Source organism: Haliaeetus albicilla, chromosome 6 (assembly GCF_947461875.1).
Source record: "Haliaeetus albicilla chromosome 6, bHalAlb1.1, whole genome shotgun sequence".
NCBI lineage: Eukaryota > Metazoa > Chordata > Aves > Accipitriformes > Accipitridae > Haliaeetus > Haliaeetus albicilla.
The window spans coordinates 9,034,061-9,056,179 of NC_091488.1; the positions used below are offsets into that span (position 1 = coordinate 9,034,061).

The following is a 22,119-nucleotide window of genomic DNA, read 5'->3' on the forward strand; positions in this document are numbered from 1 at the left end:
GTGGGGCTTTTTAATCCTCGTTTTCACAATACAGCGATGGGACTATACTTTGCCAGCGAAGAACGACACTTTTCTACTCCTATTTAGTTTTTTAAGAAAGACCCGCTACAGCTTTTAAATGCGAGGTGCCTCGCCCCCCGCAATAGTGCCTTTAACTCAGGTTAAGAAAAGCAAATACAGAACGTGCAAAGCATCCACAGACGAATGTGAATGCAATCCCCGCTACCCTGCATGCGTGACAGCGCATTAGTTTTAAGCAGGCTGGCTCTGCCTTCTGAGAGGCTGGTGGACAATTAAGTCTAAATAAAGATACCTTATCTTCAGCATTTTCGATATCTGTGGTGTCATCCCCTGTCAGAGATGACCTCCTTCTCCTCTCCTGCAGTGCCAAGTGTTTTGTTTTACACTGACGTTTCCCTGATGGCTTCTCACACTCGCTGTATTTCTGCAGCAGAGATGCATGTTGGAAATCCTCCTCTTCGTCTGTGTACAGCCCATCTGTCTTCCGGCTTTCTTTAATTTTCTGCTGTTTGGCAGCCAACCTCGAGGCTGGAGTACAGCTTGGCTGAGCCTGCCTTTTGCTGTTTGCATTGGTGGATGAAAGGCTCTTCATGTGCGGAGACACTGGGAATACGGGCAAGCCTAAATGGGAAGGAAAAGGCATTACACGTTGCATGGTGTGTTAAAAGGAAAACACATTGCTAGCACTTAACACGAGCTCCTCGACTGCTTAAGAGATCTACCAATTACATTTCCAAACCATTAATAATTTAAGCGTTCCACGTTCAAATTGTAAATAGCATCTTGCTAGTTAACGTTACGCTCGCAGTTGTAACGCCCTGATAAAAATCGCTAAACGAAACGCCCCGCGCCGGCTGCCGGGGCACGGCGAAGGCCGTACGGTGCCGTGCCGTGCCGTGCCGTGCCGGCTCGGCGCTGCCGCAGGCGGAGCGGAAAGCCGCCGCTGTGCTGCCTCGCTGCGGGGGGGGGAGGGGGTTGGTGGAAAAAATCTCGCCTCCTTACCTGGAACTGCTTTATCTGAAGGGGAACCAACTCCTCCGGCAGCCTGGGCCCGGCCGGGCTTGTCCGCCTTCGGCTCGGTGTGGTCGCAGGGCAGAGAGAGGGATGGCGCGGGAGGAGGGAAAAGCCAAGAGAGGAGGGGGCATGGATGGGGTCCTAATGGGACAGCACGAGGGGAACGCCGAGGTTAGCCCCAGGACGGCGATAAGATGGGGAACATCCCCTTGGCAGCACTTTTACTTAAAAGACAAACCAAGAGAAGAAAGGCGACTCAAGGAGCCGTCCCTACAGAAGCCCTGTGCGAAGTCTCTTATCAAAAAGCGCGGGGAAAGCCATCAGCTGTGTTTTCCCGAGGACTCCGTCCAGAAGCGAGTCTTTCTGCCAGACCAGAAAGCCCTGGGACATTGGGGAACTAGGGCCAGTGCTCTGCTGCCCGTGGCAGGATACCGGCAGGGCCGGGTTTTCTCCGGGGATTAGCTCTAACAAGCTGGATACCACAATCTGGGCCACATGCAAAACGCATGGTTACTTTTTTTTTTTTTTTTCCAGAGCGCAAGCAGGTTTACAACAAAACAAGGACAGGAAAGTTGACTTTTTATAGTCTGAATTTCCCTTGGGAAGAGAATTGAGGTGACCTCAGAACCAACTCCTCTGCAGAAAAATTAAAGGTTGCTGGAAAGGAAGGGACACTTCAGCCAAACAATACCACACCGCTGAGGGAAGGTGCGGAAAAAACCCCGAGCACTTCAAAGAGGCTCCTTTGCTCCAAGAAGTCTCTGAAGTGATGCTACTTTCAGAACAGAAGAGATGGCAGGAGCAAATAAGGCAGCTGCTCAGAGAAGAGAGGCCTTTATTTAAAGAGACTCGATCCAGAGCCAGTCGGGAAAAAAGAAAATAAAATCTAGAATCCTCTTGGTGGGCAGCTTCACACTTTTGTCTTCCTTTAAATAGATCCGTGAAAGCAACTTGCAGAAGGGTTTCTAGATTAAAGATGAAAACAGAAATCCCTCAGTTCTTTCGAGCCACTTTCTAGAAAAAGATGCATACCGCGGCTTGCCAAGCAGATGTCAGGGAATTTACGGGACACACGATGTGCAGATTGTTCAGCAAAAATCCAGTAAGTTTTTTAGGCTCTGCAATCCTGAAGGAAGGCACCTAGTTGTAGGCTGCGCCTATGGATGCAAGGCTGTCTTTCCAGCTCTGCAGACAGCACCAAGTAAGGAGTGTTTAATTCTCCTGTTCCCAACTAACCTAATTGGACTAGCATGTGAAAAGCCCAATTCCAATACAGAAGTATCACCATTATCTACTTAATCACTTACTAAAAAAATTGCGAAGATGGAAAGCAGCAGTGATGAGGTCTGGTGAGTGCAAAGTAAGAAACTGCTGCATGTAGAAAAACCAGAATAGAAAGAAAAAAACCTCACAGGTCTGGAGAAGGACAGAAATACCAAAAGGATGGAGGAAAAAAAAACACAGGAAGAGAAGCCTAATCTCAAAGAACTGCAGGCTTTCCCATGCAGGCATGCTGAGGCATTAAAAGCAGAAGTTCAATGACCACAAAAAATGTACACTCCAGCCTGCAAGCTCCACGTAAACTCTGCGCTCCACTTCGACCCTCCACAGCGGTGACAGCAGGCACCGGGCTAAACGCACGCCGCAGCTGAGAGATGGAGAGTAGCAACGCTATGCCCAGGAGCTTCGGGATCAATAACGTTGCAAGAGGCCAGCGCTATCCAGAAAAAGCCAAGCGTCAGCCTGCGAAATGCAAGACACGCGGGCAGAAAAAAAAAAGGCGAGCGATTAATCCTGGAATCCCACCCCATCTTTCTGACCGCTGCACGCGTGAAGGGAGAAATAAAGCAAGAGTGAGCAGGAACATCCCCAAATATCCATGAAGAAAAACAAACAACAACAACAAAAAAAACTAAACCAAAAACCCAAAAAAACCCCAGGCCTCCGACTGATGTGGGTTGTGGCAAGTCTGACTCAGAGCAGGACCTGCCTCCCTTCCCGCAGGAGCGGGCTGCGGAGAGGTCCACGCGGAAAAGCAGCTGCTGCCGCGGCACCTGAACACTCGCTTCGTTCATCTCCCACCCCGGCAGCTGCCTCCCCTGCCTGCCAAACCAGCGGCCGCCGCGCTGCCTGCAACCCCAGGCTGCTCCTCGGGGCCGGCAGTGGCTTTCCCGCTGGGCGAGATCCTCCTGCTTCTTCTCCTCGGGGATTTTCTCTCCTCGCTGCCCGGGTTTTCTCTCCTCGCGCCGGGCGAGCGGCTGCGGCTCCCTGGGGGGGCTGTCGGAAGAGCTGGGTATCGCACCGCCGGCAGCGCCGGGAGGTTATTGCTCAGCTGGGACCCCGGCAGAGAGCGTGGCTCCCGCCTCGGCCGCGGGTCCGGGCGAGCGGCACGATGCCCTGAGGTTGCGGGCATCCCCACGGTCACGGACCTGCTGCGCCCCGGAGAGCCAGCACCGGCAACGTCACCTCACGAGCAGGATGAGGCAGGGCCACAGAATTATTTCGGGTGAGCCACATCCTGGCCCTGACGGTTCTGACCCGCAAGTCAGGCTGCAAGGAGGTGACAGCCAGAATAGTCACCGGGGGAACATTTCCAGCGGCCACCGCTTGGTCACCCGGCCAGCAGGCACTGACCGGGGGACAGAGGGGTGACAGCCCGGTGGTGGCGTGCGACGCAACGCACGACTCCTCCCACGCTAAAATCCCGGGTTGAACACGACTGGAGCAACGAGGCCAGAAGTCAGCACCCTCCGTCTTCCCGGAGATTTGCAGGCACAGGCGGCAAATCATCCTGCTGTTGGACTAAGGCTTCACGGGCGCAGGGGCAGACCTCGATGCCCCTGTCACAGCCCCCTTCTTGGGATACAACCAGCTTCCCAGCAGCGGAGGCTGCCACGTTCGCAGGCAGTGCTTGGGCACCAGGAACAGCTGTTCCCAGCCCCAGAGGAAAAAAAAAGCTGCAAGCGACACCGTATATTCTCATATTCACAGTAGCTGCTTGTTTAAGAAAAGTTTGAGGACTAGTCCCGGGCAAGAAAGACAAGCTGGAAGTCTCCACCCCATGCAACTGTCAGGCAGAGGATGCTCTGTCGCACAATGGGGAAAAATGTCCTCGTCCTAGTGAACCAAGAAGGAGATTCAAAGGTTTACACTTCAACGGGGCTGGAGGAGCGTCAGCAAAGTGATCTGAACAATCTCCAGTGCCTCTGCACAATGAATGGCGAGGCATAATCTAGTCAGGTTTATGGTTTTATAGTAGCTTCCAAAACCAAGAGGTTTTTCATAGCCATGGGGCGACCGAATCTGAATGCCTTTGGGAACGGTGCATAAATCGGGAGCCACCTCTTTTTCTTTCCCAAGGTCATGCGTTAGAGAAGCCTGTCGCTGCCACGGGAGGCATTGCAGGGGAAAGCTAGAGCATCCTTATACAATGCGGCCTCTTGTTAGTGACCCTCGTTTAATCTCTACAAGGTATCTCTTTCTGAAAGTACAAAGGGGAGCAGGTGATGGGCAGGGATGTTTGAGACGATACCATGCTCGCCAAGGCAGCACATAAAGCAAGGGAGTAGGAGTCAAAGCTCCTTTTAAAAATTAAGTTTTGATCTCCTGCTCCACGAATCCTTTTGGAGAACCTTCCCCATCAATAAGCATCAAAGTTTGGGGTTTTCTGCTCTCAGATAATCCTACCAAGGTGAAAGATGGGTGAGGAGCTTGAGGACAGAAGGCAAGCCGATACTTTTGCCTGTGACCGTTTCGGAGATGCTACCCAGGAAAACTCTCACTGGTGCGCACGATGACCTGGACTTGGTCCTTTCCATGGCATGGGACAAGAGGATCCACTCTCCTCGTGTTTCTCGCTTTTGAGGGGATCTCAGCTAAACTACAGGTTAGGCCAGCTGGAGGGTGAATGTCAACCAGCTTGATGAAGCTCCCAGGCCTGTGAAGGAGGAAGGAGCCCAAATGTCCAACTCGGAGCTCCCTCTCCCAGAAAGAGCCTTTCCTCAAAATCAGGCAGAGGACTTGAAGGGGTAAGAGGAGGAGAGGAAGGAAGAAAAGTATTTGCAACCTTCTACCTGAAAAGCCGAAAGAGGAGACAAGGGCTCCCTGCCGTGCCCAGAGGAGATGGGGATTCACGACGAGGTGCAGGGGACGCGCAAGGGGGGTCGGCCACGTGGGCCGCGCGCTGCCGTTCCCCACCGGTCCTCCAACCAAGCTACGGCAGCAAACGTCGCAGAGAAGGGGAAAAGCAACGGAGCAGACGATGTGCCCGGGGGCTGAAGACGGCGGGGACAGGAGAGTGACCTGTCCGTCTGAAGGAAAATTTAGCAGATTGCCTCCACGGGCTCTCCCCCAGGATAGGCAACGGGCACAAAAGAGGGAGAGGATGGGGAAAAGGAGGAAGTGGAGCGAGGGGAAAAGAAGCAGCCAGAAACAAGTCAAGGAAAAGCTGATGTGCTTTGAGGAAGCGACCCCTTAGGAGAGAGCCGCTGGGAAGATCTCTGCCATGGGGCCAGGAGCGGGGCCACGGGGGTTTACAGGACATGCGTGGGACAAACCCGCAAGGCATCCTCTTTGGGAGGAGGATGAGCTTTGCTCTTGAGCGTATGCCCTGGGAAAGGCAGGGAAACCCAGCAGTGCTGAGGGTGCTGGAGGCGTTGGGTTCCCGAGATTAAGAGCTGCTAGCTGTGCTGACGGTGTTCCAGAGGGTCACAGCCCCTCAAATCCTACGTGTGGTTAAATGCTCTCACACCAACTAGCAGCCCGTTTGCTCCCTCCCTCGCCCAGAAGCATGCCCGCGTCGTATGCCCCCCCCAGCTCTCCTCTAGAGACATAAACGTCATCTTCACATTATCTATGAAAGAGTATTTAAAGCCAAAACACACACACACACACACATGCACAAACACATAGTTACACACACATACACAAACACATTTTCTTGTCTGCCAAGTATCAGCTACAGTGCCATTCTTAAAGAGGAGGTGTCAGTCCTTAGACAAATGGACATCTACAGAAATAGATATAATTTAAAAAAAGGAAAAAAAAAAAAAAAAAGCTCTTGACAATTCCTTAACATCGGTGGCAGCATGCGTCACTGTAAATGCTAAAGCCGGCTGGTTTCCCTAGTAGTCTCTGCATACCTTGTTCATTGTCACTTGTTTTGAGGGACTCTTCAGACCAACTTCTATTGCTTTTGGCCTCTGACCTTTTCTTGGTGTGCCTTTCTTCTGTGAAGTCTTTGACCTTTGCAGTGGCCTCTGGCTGAACAGCCTCAGCTAAATCTTTCCTGCTTTGCCGGCCCAACTTGCCGGACGGGGATCTCTCTGGTGACACCTGCTGCTCCCAAAGTTCCCTAAGATGCTGCAGGTGACGCTGCTTTTTGGGATGGAGCCCTGTTAATTCAATGCACACCTTCAGGTTGGTCACCTCATTACAATTGGGCTCTTCTAAGTGGTTAGAGGAATTGTTTGTCATTTCCCTCTCAGGCCAGTCATCTAATGGAAAAATAACTAAAAATTAATCAAAAAGCCCCCTCAACTTAAAACAAAAGCTACATTTCACTTTCGGGGCATATAGTCTCAGCTTTACCACCACACTATGCATTTTAAAGGTTCGCTCATTAAGGGTTACATGCACTACAGTAACTTGCACTGCTGTGGCTAGAGCGTCCAACAACTAGTGCTTTACCCTTATATACCAAGCTTTTTTATATATACATATATATATATACACATATATATACATACATATATATACATATATATAATTTTAAGTGAAATGACAGTGCTCACATTAGTAACTATCAAGTTCAAAAATGGAAACACATTAAGCCAAAGGGACGTTCCTTTCACAAGACATTCCTTGAGAGAGACCAAAGCAAAATGCTGTCTTACCTTTGGAGTTCTTCTTCTTTTTTGCTTTTGATATAAGTTCATCCTGCAGTTCATCCACAAAGTTTTCATTTTGGCTGCCATCATTTTGCACTCTCTCACCAGAGTGTTTACGCTTCCTGTCCAGACGTGGACATGGATGTTGGCCAATATCTTCTGTTGGCTGGTCTTCTGCTTTTTCATATATAGAATGTCTCTCTAAATAACATTTCTCATTTGAGAGATCTTTTTCCTCTGGAGTTTCAAGAAAGTGACCTTGATTGGTTTCTGTACTAGTAAAGTTACCTAAAAATTTAAAAAAAAAAAAAAAAAACAACACAAGACCTAATAAATACAAAACAATTCATTGTGAGAAAGCTGTGCTTTCTGATCTCTTCAGTGTCATCTCCATCATGACTTATGGCACATGAAGCATGCAGCTAAACACCAAACTGTACTTCGGAACAAGTCTCCTCTGGTCAGCCTAGGGCTGACCAGTTTTCTCAACAGTTAAGTACAAAACCCCCAAAAGCGCGATACTTTGTGTTGTTTTTACATCAATTTAAGAAGCACAATATTCACAATACTTGTATCCATAGAAACATCACAATACGCTTTTTTAAATAAAGAAACGTCTTTAGATATTGGAAGCACAGACCCTTTTCAGAAAGCAACCTCCCCCCCCCAAAACCGTGGTAAGTAATAATCCAAGCTCCACTTTGCAATTCCTTTGTTTTCAAAAATATCTTCTGATGATAATAAAGTATTAGTCTTTTGCTAATTCCTAATCCTTCCCTAACTTCTCACATCAAATTGCAGAGTCTGACTTAAAAGCATTTGTCCCTTCTTCTGGAGATATAAATGGGATATGGAGCACGCACACACGTACACGGGAATACCACTAAGAATAGCTGTGATATTTTGCAAAAAGCACCACTTGAATCCAAGGTTATAAAAAGGCTTCCTCACTTCAAGTAACCAGCCAGTCACTGTGCATCACATGATCTTTGTCACCTGCTTTTAAAAAAGGCTTCACTTTTTTCAGGGAATATTTCCAGCAGCAGCGAGCAGGTGAGGTTTGAAAAGCTCACCAGAAACTAGTCTGACAAATTAGCCACAAAAACACCCACGTTGCAATGCTTGCCCTAACTTCAGCTTCCCCTCTCCGATACTCTTCCCCCAAATTTGGAGACACCTTAAGCAATCTTAAATGGATGCTTGACTTAAAATGACACTTAATCATCATCTTGAATAGGCTTTTTTTCTGGGGTTTAACCAAACTAGCTGAGGCACGATTAGGCAGACATGTGGTACAGACTGCAACACGGTTAATCAGCTTCCTATTTACAATTCTCACAAACAAACAAGCTGGTTTTCCCACACGTTTTAGCCCTCCTGGCTGACCAATGCTCTTTCCGCAGATCTGCTGCTGTTTGGCAAACTGTCCGTACGCCCCGTCCTACTTTCCCCATGGCTCACTGTCCCTTTTCCTCTTCCTCCTCCTTACCCTTCCTCCTTCTCCCACTTCCCTTCCTGCAAACCCATCTGCTGGTTTCCCACCTGGATTCCGGACAGCTCCACTTCCCTTCCCTCCCCCTCATCCTCCCCACCCTCACTCAGCCTTCTCCCCAGTAGAGCCTGGCCTTCAACTTCTGCTCTTCCTCCTCGCCAGGGCAGAAAATTGCTCCCTTGCAGCCCCCCCTCGCTGCCCATCCCCTCTGTGACCCACCACACCAGTATCCAGGCACTGGCAGCCCCTGGATGCAGCCCAGCTCCATCCCACCTTATCTTGAGAGCACCTTCCTACAGCTCTGCCAACACCTCGTTTCACGACTCTCCTTGAAATACCTGTTGTCAGCAGTGGAAGGCTGAGGGGGAAAAAATAACCAAACTTCCCTGATGCGATTTTTCTTCACCGCGACTTGGAAATGGCTCCAAGTAGCCCCTAGGGTTCTGCAGATGTTTGCGGGCACCAGAAGACACCCCAGCATCATTTTTACGCTGCTTGGGAAGCTGCCTGCAGGGCTGCTTTATAAAACAGCAGAAGATATTTGGCCAAGACAAATCAAAACAAAAGTTGACTTTTTCCAGGCAAGCGATACGCTCGGGCCATTCTGCTATTTGGCGATGCTCCTCTCCGCAAGGCCGTCTGGCCAACACCTGCTCCCTTCAAGACTTTAAAACACAGTTTGTCACACTTCTTCCAGCCAGCAATGCTGACGTGTTCCAGAAAACAGGTATCTCGGCTTACTGCGACTGTGCCTCTAAATCGCCAGTGCCCCCCGAACCAGAATGCATCTGGCAACACCCCATGCTTGCACATCTGGTATGAAGATGCTGCCCAACAGCTGTACCCTATAACCACACCAACCGCACCGGCAGTCCTGTTTCACACAGAATAAAAGAAGCTGGACCAGCCACGTTTTAAGTATCACTTTAGAAGTGCTTCTCTCGGGTTTCATTTTACATTTTTAATGCAATCTGCTATTTTTCCCCCTTTCATAAGGAAACATTATACTTATATGCTCAGTTTCCTGGAACAGATCGGCTAAGGGCGCTCTCCGCCAGGCTCCCGCTGCTTATAGACTTCCCGTCTCCAGCAGTACCAGCAGCTCCATGCCACGGTTCACACGGAGAGTCCCTACATCGGGACAGCTTTCCTGCTCCTAACGCTGTCTGGCCTGAGAAAAGGCAGGCACATCCTGACCAATTCCCAGAGAAGCTTTCGCAGGGTCAGAGGAAGTAGCAGGCTGTAAAGGGGGTGGGGGTTTCACCGTCTTAATCTTTGGGGCTTGCAGGAAACAGCAAGCTAATTCCAGCCTGCCACCACCGCAAGCGACCTGCTGCAGATTAATTCCTTCTCTATCTGCAAGAGGACGCGGCGCAGGGATGCCAAGCACCGCTCGCTCAGACCGTCCGCGCTAAAAAAAATAAAAAGGAGGGGAGAGACGTTTGCTGTAACCTCGCTCGTCACTGTCGGCGTTTCTCCAGGGCTCCACGCGCCAAGGAGAACAGCACACGCCTGTTGAAGTTTATCCAAAAAGCCCTCGCTGCCAGAGGCTCTGTGACACCTTTGCCTCTGCTCCCCGGTCACATCCGAGGGAGACCCCTCAGGCGACCAGAGCTACATCTTCTTGGCCACCAAGCCAGAAATCCCTCTCGAGGACTGCCTGCTGCACACGCGTCCCTGAAATCCGTCCCACTAGATGCGGTTAGGACCATTAGAGGAGCCACCTCTCCGCACATTAATCCGGGTTGTGTAATCATCCTGCATCGACACGGGAGGACAGCGACGGCAAAGCCGGGGAGCCGCGCGGGACGCATCCTCGCCTATCTGCTCCGTCGCCGATGCTCCCCGCCTCTTCTACAGGCGGATTTTCACCGCGAAAGAACAAAGGTCAGTCGCTGTTCGGGACGCTGCAGAACCCACAGGCTGTCAGGCTCTCCACGCAGCTTGCACGGACATGTCGCACGCCCAGAGGTTTTTCCCCTTGGCACAGCGGCGACCGCCTCACGGAGCGCAGGCTCTATTAATATTTTACCACCGGATTCCACTCTGTCCTCAAACTGTTTTGCAAGCAACCCGGATCAGATGCAATGTCTCCCCAAATTAAGATATAAATGTCAACATGAGGCACAGCAACATAAGCATATCGTGCATGCCCAACAAGGACAAGAATTTATTTGCTTTTGTCCCCGTCATCTGTCGTCCCCCCCCGCCACCATGTATCTACAACATCCTTTTCTCCGCCTGAGGAAGAAAACAACAACAAAATACTTGGGAGTTTTCATATCATCATTATTCAAACAGTGACGAGGTAGCCAGAAACACAGGATAAATGCTGAGTTCTCATAGCAACACACCTCTATGAGTAAGGAGATTAAACTCTTAAACGTGTTCTTTCCTCAAGCCTCCAGCATTTGCCAGTCTCACACCGGCTGTGAGAACCAGCACCAACAACTCAAGCCATTTCTCACTGTCCTACCAAACTAGAAACAAGGAAGAATTAAGAAGATGCTTCTTCACATATGGTTTCTGCCTGAAGCAGTATCTCCTTAGTGCATGGGTTACAATCTCACGAGAAACAGTTACACGCACGCATGCACAAACATGCTACCCAGAACTTTCCTTCATTTTTCCATCTTCCTGTTGCGATCAGCCGCTTGAGACCAGGCCCTCCCATGCGATGCAAACAAGGAAACACATCTCAGTGTTTAAGCTGCGATTCTTTTGTTCAAATAACATGGCAGCTAAAAACAGCCTTTCCTCTCCCCTGGAGCAACCTCTCATTGCGCTCACTTATGCAAGGCACCCTTTATTCATCTGAGGACGGTAATGACTATCCAAACGCCAAAACCCAGTATTCAGCACGGAGATCACAACAACAGTAAGAAATTCCGTAAGTCACCTTCAGCATCCAATTCTGAGTATCCCATGGGGCAGAGGGAACCCAGCTGATTTCATTTTCCCTCCAAGTACCTCTGCTTGGGAACTTTCCACATTTTCTTTCCTTCTGCCCAAGCCTATCGCACTGCACAAACAAGCAGCCGCCATTCTCCCTGCACAGAATTTTGTTTTATCCCCCTTTTTTTTTTTTGCACTATGTCCCATGGCACGAAGGTAATAACTGACCAGGACAAAGGACATGTTTACTGTCTCCATCTTTCATTTATTCAGGTATACACACAGCCCAGCAAGAAAAGAAAAGCAGGGGATTGCCATGCAAAGAGACACCGGCACCTCGCTCCAATGCTGAAGATCAGCTCTAAAAGGTTTTGGCACATTACACCGTTTACTTCCACACACAGAAACTGCTTTAACTTTTTGCCCATGACCTCATGCCCTAAGATCAGGCTTTTAACATATCAAGTTTTATTTTTCCCAGCTAAGGCTTAAAATGGGCAGTGTCCTCCTCCTACAAAATTAGATAAATGGGTAAAATCACACTCCCCGATCAAGAAATTCACAGCTTGTAGAATTTACTCAATCTTTCACACCCGGGTATGATTTTCAATACCGCTAGAAGAGCTTTGTTATGAACTGACATGCGATCATCACATGCCCGTATTGATGCGTGTGTCTGTGCCAATAGCTTAAATCACTTGATCTCTGAACAATCCTATGACTCATGACATATGCATCCCATAATTTATCATGTTTGTGCTATGGAAATGCACCGGAGCAGCATCGCCTCAGCAACATTTACAAGTCACCTTGGCAACAGAGCAGCTTCGCGGCTGCTTTCAGAATGCCCGGCAAAACCTAAACGAGATGGGAGAGAATTAAAGCACTTCTACTTTACTCCTTGGCTTAAATAGCTCATTAATTAGCTAACACAGCTACCTCCTTTAAATCGGGCTTTTTTAAAAAAAAAAAACACCCACCTTTTTTACCCTTCTCCAGAAGGCACAATGAAGCTTAAGAAGACTCTCAGTAGGGTAAAGCCATGCACCGCCAAGTCAGAGGAAAAGTTTAAGGAATCAGATATTGTGCCTTCATTTGCTTCCCAAAAAAGTCCGTACACGTGCTATACAGCTAGGAAAACGAGCAAGTCCCAGAGCAAGCTAAAAAAAGGAGTTTCCATCCCATCAGATGCCTCCGTAAGCATCACCTGCCCGTGTTATTTAGCCTTTTGTTGTTGTTGTTGTTGTTGTCGTCGTCGCACTGGTAGATTTAGAGGGGCCGAGGGGGTGAGCAGCTGCTGGGGCAGCTCCACGCCAGGCACGGCCGCAGCCACGCCGAGGAGGAGCCCCGCGAGCCGGCTCCGTGCCACGATCACAGTTTTGGTCGCGGTTTTCTTCTTCCCCGCCAACACTGGGCAGGTGAAGTGCTCGCCGCGGGGGTCACACCTAACGGCTTGCCAGTTTTGCTCCTAAATTCCCCGCTCACACACGTAAAGACGCGCCGCTTTGCTTTTAGCCAGCACCGGACGAACACTACGTAAAACGAGGCGAAACATCTTTTCAGCAGCAAGATCGCTTGCAGGAGGCAGAAAGGAAAACGGAAGAGGTTGCAAACCGTCAACTAGTTCCCGTCCGAGAGCTTTAGAGCCGAACGCACCAACGGCGTGGTTAGAAACTGGATGGAAAGGGAAGGCGAGAGGTGAGCAGCTCTCGCTCTCGCTGGTGATAAACGAAGGCGAAGAGCCGGCAGATTGCCCCTTTGCCAGCCGCTCGGCAAGAGATGCGTCAAGACGGCTGGCGGCTCAAGCCGCGCCACAGCCCAAGCCACTACGCTAGAGGCGTTCAAGAAGTGTGAAAATCGGCTCTCTGATTTATCAGCTGCTATCCCGAGGGGCAGGAGGTGAACCACCACGATAAAAAACTTTTACTGAGACTTGAATCTGTACCGGTAAGTATTTGCTGCTGTACAGGCGGGCATACAGAAGAGGAGCTTCCTCAGCAGAACAGATCTGCGCTTTTAGGAGTTTAGACATTCGGCCAAACTCTGAAATAGCCCGTTAAGTCAGAGCTAATTAGTAGAGGAGAGGAACGAACTAACGTAAGACTGAACATACTTGCCCTGCTTTAAACAGTTATTTAATAGTCTCAAACACGCTTTAGCCAGTGCCGGAGACCTCACCAAATGATGAATTTAAGGACGCACTGTATCATCAGCCTTTTGCGAGGATGGGAGGGGAGGTGTTTCAGCAAGCAGCGATGCTCTAACGCTCTTTCTCCCCGCAGCCCTCCCCCATGCCCCCCCAGCAACACGTCCCATGCCCCCGAGCACGCTCTCCCTCCCTGCCCTGCGCCCATCCCTGACCCCGCAGCCCACCGTCCCCCTCTCCCCAGCGGGACCCCTCTTGCCCCGCAGCCAGAACAAGCTGGCAGGACCCCGCTGCTGCAGCTCTTTATGCTTTCCAGCACACCCGGGGTGGGATTTAGCAGAGGACGTCGCCAGGGCACCCTGAGCTCTCGGCCTTGGCACGGGGACCGCAAAAGGCAGCAGCGCTTTCCTCCCCGAAGCTGCCTCGGTATAGCGTGGACAAGGGAAAGCCCGCTCAGCTTCCAGGGGCTCAGCCTGCCTCTCCCCACCCTGGTACCTTCTGCACTTCCACAATTAAAACTTCCCCTTGCTATTCTGCCAGGCCGATTGTTGTTGAGGCTGTTATTTCAGTGACAGCAATACCACAGTAACTTGATTTAGGTGAGTAACCGAGCAAGTACGATTGACCAGCATGCTCTCTGCCAAAACCATTAACCAAAGACCAGAACAATAATTCAAAGTTATTAAATTGCCCGAACAAAATTTTCTACTAGCCCTACTCATGAATCTCCACCTGCAGAAGTGCACACTTAAGCACCAAGTTACACAGTGCACGCGCACGCGCGCACACACACACACACGCACGATGCAGTCTGCAGCGTGCTTCCTCTCGTTTTGCAATGCTTTCAGCATAGATTGTTTTTTCTGAGTTGTTCAAAACAAAGTAGCAGCAGAAGGAACCGATCCGTTCCTTGATTATATAGGTAAAAGAAAAAAACTTGGGAAACTGATGGAAGCCACATGCTTACCAAGAGTTACAAAAAAAAAAGTGATTTTTCTTGCATACAGCAAAAAAATCCCCCAATACCATTTATGTACTTATTTTTACATTTTTCTCATTTTTAGGACAATGTTGCTAGCACATATTTCCCACAGTCCTCTGACACCTTGCCACAGCCTCAAGGGAGCAGCCAGCCCCATGGAGAATTTCACCCCCCGCCTGCCCCCGAGGACCCCGAGCCACACACACACACACACCCCCCCAGCCCCTGCAGCAAGAAGTCGCCCAGGCAAACTAGCTTCTCATTGTTCGGAGTTTTACAGCCAGCTTTTATGGATAAGCCAGCCTGGCAGATCATGTCCCTTCCCGTTCCCCATCACCCTTCTGTCCTCCATCCTTGCTTTGCCCGAAAGCTGCAGTGTTGGCATCTCCCAACACTACGACAAGTTGAGGAAGCTGAACAGACTCCTTCTTGCCTCTCTCTCTTCCCCCGCCTCCTTTCTGCATTTAAAATATAACCTTGGACCTGTGCTTTCACCGGTTGATGTGGTACCCCATCAATTAAAAGGACGACCTCTTTACGACAGTCACTTCGGTGACAGTAAACTGTCTCCTGAAGAGCAGGTACAACTGTAACCAGTAACTTGCAGACCCCCAAAAAACAAGCACGGAGAGCACCAGCCGCGGCAGCTCCGCACCTGCAGAGGCCGAGGTCAGTGACTTCAACCAGCGGCACCGCGAGAACACGAAGATTACGCTGCCTGCGCAGCTTTGCTGCAAGCTGCCGCGGCACAGAGACACGTACGCGCTTCGGAAAGCCATCTAAATTCGCTTACATCTGTCATTGTCATTTTGGTCAGCAATGGCATCTTCCAGAGCGACAGACTTTGGCTTCTTTTCACTGTTTCCTTTCAAGTTTTCCCAGTCTGCCTGGCTGAATCTGCAGACCTCTGAGTCTTTGGTAGCTGTTTGGCCTTCTCTCTCTTTCATCTCCAACTCTGAGAAGCGCATCATTGCACGCTAGAAAGAGAATTGATATGAAAAAAAAAGTCTTGCGATAAAAGCTACTTCATTCACCTTACCTTATATGAAAGCATTTCCAAAGAAACATCGGCTCAAAACCAAGGTTTCAGATGGATAGCTAGGGTAGGAGTTTAACACACCTGACTTGTAAAACAGTGTTCTAGCATCTATATGCAAATAGCCACAGAGTTCTTTCATATATAAGAGTGTGTGTGTGTATATATATATATATAAAAAAGATATATATAAATGTATACTGTATATAAAACAAAAACATTCCATTTTGGAGGTAAAAAGAGACAAAAACAAAAAGAAAATAAAACAACACAAAACCGTACAATGAATAAAGACGACCATGGCCCACAAACTTCCCTTTGTGTATTTGGAAATGAAATTTAACTCAAAGGTTTATGTAAGAGTCTAGTAATAAAAATTTGAAGAACTGACCTCACAGTAAGCAGCAGGTAGACATAAAATACTGTCCTCTTGTAATCCTTCCATCTATGTAATTAAAATGGGCACTCAATGGATCATTTAGATAATTTCATCCATTTTTATAAGCATAAACCAATTCTTTTCTTAACAATGCAAAACAATTTGGCTTAACTCATCCCTTCATTAAAAGTAAAATACCTTACGGATATTCCTATACAATATCTGTCCGTCATCCCTCAGCATCAACCTCAACACCACTCCTACTCTGTCCTACGCGTTCGCCTGGCGCAAACGTTGCCTGAGACCCGCTAATACATGGCTTCGACTCCTCTCCGTCAAATGGCACGTTTGGCATGCTAATCACAACTTCTGGGTACGCTCTGCTAGCTGGCACTACAGGCCAGCTGAGAAATTACAGCCATCGCTAGCGCCAAGGTAACATGCATGCCTGTCCGACTCCCCTCCGTAACTGCGCAAACATTTCATACGTACATTAACATTTTTATCCGATCTTAGTAAAAGCCCTTTAAAGCTTACTAGCGCGTACATACGTAAAAGCCATACATACTATTCTTTACATCGCCTCGCTCTCTTTAACGAACTTACTTGGCTATTTAAAACCGTTTCTGGCGAGTACGCCCCTAACAAAAAAAATTCCTGATTTCCCCACCTGCGTTGCTTCTCTCAACTTTTAATACTCGACTGTGACTTGCAACAGAGAAATAACAACAAAAAGCGCGGCGGTCGTTGGACCGCGCGGACTCACCTGCAACGCCCGCTGCTCCCGGCTGAGCTGGCTGGAGTCCGCGTACAGTTCGGTCGTCACACACTTGAATCGATCACCTACGTAACCGGCGGAGTTTGCGATCCTCTTGGCCAACTTAGACGGCTTGGGCTTCAGTATTTTGCCATCGCCAGATTCCGCGTCCTCGGCTCCGTCTTTGGTATAGGTCTGGCTGGCGTCGATGCTTGGCGGCGCGGTCCCCATGCAGAATGGCTTTGCGTCCTCCTGCACCTTGCCAAAAGCCAGAGCCGGAGCATCGCTCTCGTGAGCGCTTTCCAAGAAAGCGGGCGAAGGCTGGACCGTCACTCTCTCTTTCGGCTGGCTCACAGATAAATCTTCTTTCCTTAAGCCGAAAACCGACGAACTCTGGGCTTGCTTGAAATTATAGGTTTCGTGAAGATCATTATTTCTTCCAAACTCCTCTCTCATTACAATAAAATCTCTGTGCTGCGACGCCTGCTCTACCTTGTGCTTTGTAGGGTCATTAGCCTGATTACCGCTTTCCGTAGCAAAGCTGGCTTTCGCTACGTTCGCTTCGCTTTTCGCCTCTTGCTCATCTCGCAGAAGATCCGGGAAGAGGTGTTTGTCACTTTTGGCCGAGTTTTTACTGTGGCCAGAGCTCTGGTGCAATTTCACGCTCTTGTCACCGGGTACTTCGAAATGCATCTTCCCGCCGCTCTCCAGGAGCTCCGGCAACCGGCCCCGCAGAGCCGGGTCCTCGTAGCGGACCCTCTCGTGAGACCGCGACCTCCTCTCCGCCTTCTCCTCCTTATTGATCTCCAAAGCCGAATGCTGCAGCAGCATGGGGTGCACCATCCCCATCCCCAGCGCGTCCTGGTAGGTCATGAATTCCCCTCGCCCCGCCGGCAGGCTGTAGGGGAGGCCGGGTTTGGGAGCCAGGTGGCCGGGGTAGAGGCTGCCGTTGGGCAGCAAGACGGGGTGCGGATACACGTGTCCTTTCCCATGGAGGGAGAGAGGGCTGATGGCGATCCCCTCCGGCACCGGGTACGGGAGGTAACTCCGGGGGTAGGGCAGAGGCGGGGAGCGAAACGCCTCGTTGGGCGGCAGGAAGATGGGGCTGGAGGCCAGGGCGGTCTCGCTCGCCTTGAAGTTGGCTTCCTGGCCGCAGGATTTGGCCACCTTATTGCCGTGTTTCGCAGGGGCGGCGACGGGCTGCCCGACGTGCTGGATGACCGAGGCGGTGCTCTCCGCAGAGCTCCTGGCCGTCTTGGCGCAATCGGCGTTGGGAGCCGGCGACGCCGACGCCGGTCGCCCCCCCGCCGACACCGTCCCCGAAACGCTGCCGACGACCGCCTCCGTGCCACCCATCCTGGGGCAGGAGGAGCTCCGCTGCTGCGGGATCACCCAGTCCAGCGCCTTGTTTTTCAGCTGGACGCTCTTCCCGCTCTCCTCGCCGGGGCTGGGACCGGGAACGATCCAGGAGGACGGTGCCGTGCTGATAATGTCAGGCCTGTAGATGGGGCAGCCGTTCCCGGGAGAAATGGTTTCCTTCTGAACGATGTCGCCGCCGGGCAAGTGCGTCCCCCCTCCCGCCCTGCCGTGCACCAGCACCGTCGGCGTCATTTTCTTACCGTGGTCCGACTTGCCGGCGGTTTCCGCGTCGACGACTTTGGCCGACAAGTCCAGCGGTTTGTCGGTGACGTCTTTGGTCGGGGTCTGCTTTTCCAGGAGCGGGGGGGACCTGCCGTCTTTCCGGTCGTGGCCGGCTTTGCGCGCGTGGGGGGCGGCCGGCGGGGGAGCCTCCCCGGCGTCGCTGCCTTTGGGAAGCTTCCCGTTGGAGAGGCGGGAGGGTGGGAATTCGCCGCCGACGTTCACGTAGGGCTTCGGGAGGGTGACGGCGGAGGAGGGAGAGGTGGTGATCCTGGGGAAGTGTTTGTGGAAATCGGCGTAGGCGTCCCCCACCTGGGCGGGCAGGGGGAGGCGGGGGGACGGCCGGGGCGAGTGCGGCAGCAGGAGCGCGGGGTCCGCCGGCATGTTGGCGGGGGCCGGCTTGGCGGCGGGGACCCGGGGCTGCTTGCTGCTCTGGATGTGGGGGTAGGCGTGCGTGTCGACGGGGTTGCCGGGGCTGACGCCCATCTTCCACGACAAGCTCTTATCCGGACAATGCACCAAAGGCGGGATGGCCGGCGAAGCCGAAGCGGTCGAGAGCCTCATGGGCGACGCCAGCGACGAAGGGATGTGGGGGGCAACGTAGTGGGAGGGAGGCAGGTATAAAAAACGTTCACCGTTCGTACATACGGGCGAGTAAGCCAGGTGCTGCGGTAAGCTGTAGGTGGACTGCTGAGGTAGCAATGCCTTGTACATGTTCAATGAATACTTATTTGGTGAGTCAAGGAAAGGGTATATGGTGGGCGTCGTGCCCTCCATATAGGGGTTTACCCAGGGGAGCCTTAGGTAACTAGCACCATTGACACCGAGGGGACTCTGCTTGTCACCCGCAGCTCGGTCCAAACCCAGCGTCTCCCCCGTCGGGACAGAGTTTTTTTGTATTCCAGGTGGTGTTTTGTATATAGCGCTGAAGCCGTTCGGGGCTTTTCCAGAGACGGCTGCGTTTTCTACCGCTTCGGGGGGATTAGACTTAAACTGCATCTCTGGATTTCTTTCAGGAGTAAATCCGAGCCCAGCTATCGAACTCGTAGCATCCCGTGATTTTTCCGAGCCGAGTCCACACAAGCTGGAATAGACAATACTACTGGGGACTCTGAGTCCTTCTCGCATGAGTCCAGACCTGTCCATACTCAGAGCTGCGAGACTGTCAATGCGATGTGCTGTAGTCGCATCCACCTTTACAGAACAAGAAGTATGTTACTTTCACATTTCAATAACGTGACTACCGCTCAAGCTACAGATACACCAGCATTTTGAAAGAGAAACAATACTAATGCAAACACACTGCGCGTCATGAAAACATACAGAGGCTGATCTTGCTGGAAAACGGGAGAACAGGAACCTATGGAGCAATATAGATCACCGCAAACGTCAATACAAATCTCTCCGCATCCAAAATTCATGGGCTAGAAACAAAGGCGTGAGGACCCATAGCCCAAGCGGCCAGCAGCGGCCCAGAGACGATGCTCAGTGGCACCGCTCCTGTGCGGCAACCGGCTCCTCAGCCCCAGCCCTGCCAGAGCAAGAGGATGCGGGCTGTGACATGGAGAAGGGGAAGAGAAGGATGGAGAGCCTCTCCTCCTCCTCCTCCTCCAGGACCTCTCCCCCTCCGCCGCAGCTCTGCTCCAGGGCTCGCCACCGCCACACGATTCATGGGGCGAGGCGTCTGAGGACACGGCATGAAGAAAGGTCCGTCGTCAAATTCCTGCCCCGCTCGCCACTCCCCACGTACACTCAAAGAAGGAGAAAACCCCCAACTTTGCTAAAACGTTGATGTACTTAACGCTTACATGAACTGCATGACATTATTCATAACAGAGCTAAAGGACGAACATGACATCATACAACAACACACACCACAAAGTCAGCGTCAAGAGATTAACGAGATAAATAAACAAAGCCCCATTTCACTGTTTCAAGAAACAACTCGCATGTGCCCAAGCCCGGGTAGAGCTGCAACAGAAAGGTGTTTTACTCCTTTCCCCAAATGGATCACGTGGGAACACCCAGGGGTAGGAGTCAAGGTGGGGAGGACAGGCACAGATTCAGCTGCAGCATGAAGCTGTTAACTTCTTACCACACTGTGATTCAGGTGATTTTCTTCCCTCAACTCCAGTCTGCTTTTCGGTGCATCGCCATCATTAACGGGAATTTTCCTATTAAAAAACAGAAGCTTACTAGTTGAAAACATCCTGCGCATCTCAGATCAGTACAAGATTATATCACCTCCATATTTTGATTCCCCTGGAGAAGTCCCATATGATACCGTATTTATCCTTCTGCGTACCCATGCACAGCCACCGCTTTAGAAAGCAAGGACCGTTCGAAAATAAGCATAAAGGGTTTTGACACCAAGAACACACCAAGCACATCTCAGAGCAGCCTCTTTCAATGCAAGTGATTTTTGCCAAGGTCTTCTCTTTTGCCCCTTGCCCTTCTCTTTTTCCAAGGAGAGAATATCCCATTTTAAACATACGCTGTTCAGGTACCATCCATAAATGCTGCCGAGGAGAAAATGAACACGCACACATGCTAATATCATACGAACGTCAGCTGTTCCATGCTAAAGAGGGAGCTGCACATCTGTGCCATACCAGTGCGGCAGCGCTGGGACTTGTTACCACAGAAAGCACCGATAAAGAATATACCGTAGTGCCAAATTTCAAATCCCGGGGATAAAAATCATTGACATGCAGCAGAAGGAAATTTTCAGCATTACCCAAAAGAACTCCTTTCAAAGTGCTTAAAGGCACATGATCACCTTAAAGCTGAAATGCGATTTTAATGTATTTGTTTTTAAGCGATTCACCTTTCCTGCAAGTAGCACGTAAAATTATTATCCCTAAATAACTGGGAGGAAAGTGAGGAGGGAGGGTGTGAAAGCAAAATGAGACGTTTGGCCATTTTCCTTCAGCTTATGTTTGCAAATAGCACTCCCTGCAAGGACCAAAAACTTTCCCCAGCTTCTCAGAGGCTTTTCACACAACAGTAAGAACATGGGCTCAAAGAGAAGACAGAAAAACACTAAAACCACACAAAATCGGCACAGAGAAGTGCAGGCATACCTGCAGCTTCTGTTCAGTGTTGTTTCGCTTTTTAAAAAGCTGGGCTTTAAGGGGAGAGGACACCGACCAGTGCCTGCATCACCCCACTGAAAATTATTAAAGACTATAATTTTAATTATCGAATGAATGATATTCAGCAGGAAAAAAGGTGGGGAGGAAGAGAAATTCACTTGTGGGAGACAGAAAAGCCACTGTTTCTATTTCACAGGCCAAGTTGTTGGTCCGAAGGCAGGGAACGCCAAATCGCAGGCAGGAGCCCCTCTGCCATAGAGTCACCGCAAGAACACGTGCGCTATTTGGTTTAATTCCCCTTCACAAATACGAAATAATAAAGTAATTGTAAAAGCGCGTTTAAAGGCTGCTTTGGGGAGTAATCTCTTTAAAGGGCGTCCCCGCTTCACTGACCCAGGTTGCCTGTTAAATAGTAAATCAGCGGCTGCTCTACCGCTCTCAGGCACGTCTTGTTTCTCCCCCCCTGCCCTCCCTCCAAGCTGGGCTGATCTCGATGCAAGGCAGCAGCTATCTGCTCCAGTATTAGGGAAGCGAGCAAACTCCGAGACCTCACGCTGCAGAATTACAGTGTGGTTTAACTTGCCAGAAGCTTAAATATTTACCTGTCTTCATTAATTCCACACATGCGGACCCTTTCATTGCTCATCCAGCTATGAACGTTGCCATACAGGGGAGTTGCAGAAAGCATGACGTCTTCTTAAAAATCGCCGCTTTTTCTTCACGGTTTTATATTCTATTAAAAAAAAAAAAAAAAGAAAAGGAAAAGAAAAAAAAAG

The 22,119-nt window shown here is 50.3% G+C and overlaps 1 protein-coding gene across 7 annotated transcripts in view; it reads right to left on the bottom strand.

Moving 5' to 3' along the window:
* BCOR (BCL6 corepressor) overlaps positions 1–22,119 on the bottom strand; it is an 82,638-nt gene that overhangs the window by 16,909 nt on the left and 43,610 nt on the right. For 3 of the 7 annotated variants that reach the window (XM_069784943.1, XM_069784941.1, XM_069784942.1), the window contains exons 2-9: positions 21,946–22,076; positions 20,344–20,422; positions 16,620–19,442; positions 15,866–15,919; positions 15,232–15,415; positions 6,930–7,211; positions 6,177–6,530; positions 314–642 (exon numbers count right to left, since the gene is read on the bottom strand). In XM_069784943.1, the coding sequence (XP_069641044.1) occupies positions 314–642; positions 6,177–6,530; positions 6,930–7,211; positions 15,232–15,415; positions 15,866–15,919; positions 16,620–19,442; positions 20,344–20,422; positions 21,946–22,031 (4,191 nt within the window). In that variant the 5' untranslated portion in view covers positions 22,032–22,076. The remainder of the gene's footprint in view (positions 1–313; positions 643–6,176; positions 6,531–6,929; positions 7,212–15,231; positions 15,416–15,865; positions 15,920–16,619; positions 19,443–20,343; positions 20,423–21,945; positions 22,077–22,119) is intronic. The other 4 variants (XM_069784946.1, XM_069784947.1, XM_069784944.1 and 1 more) reach the window with 4 other exon arrangements.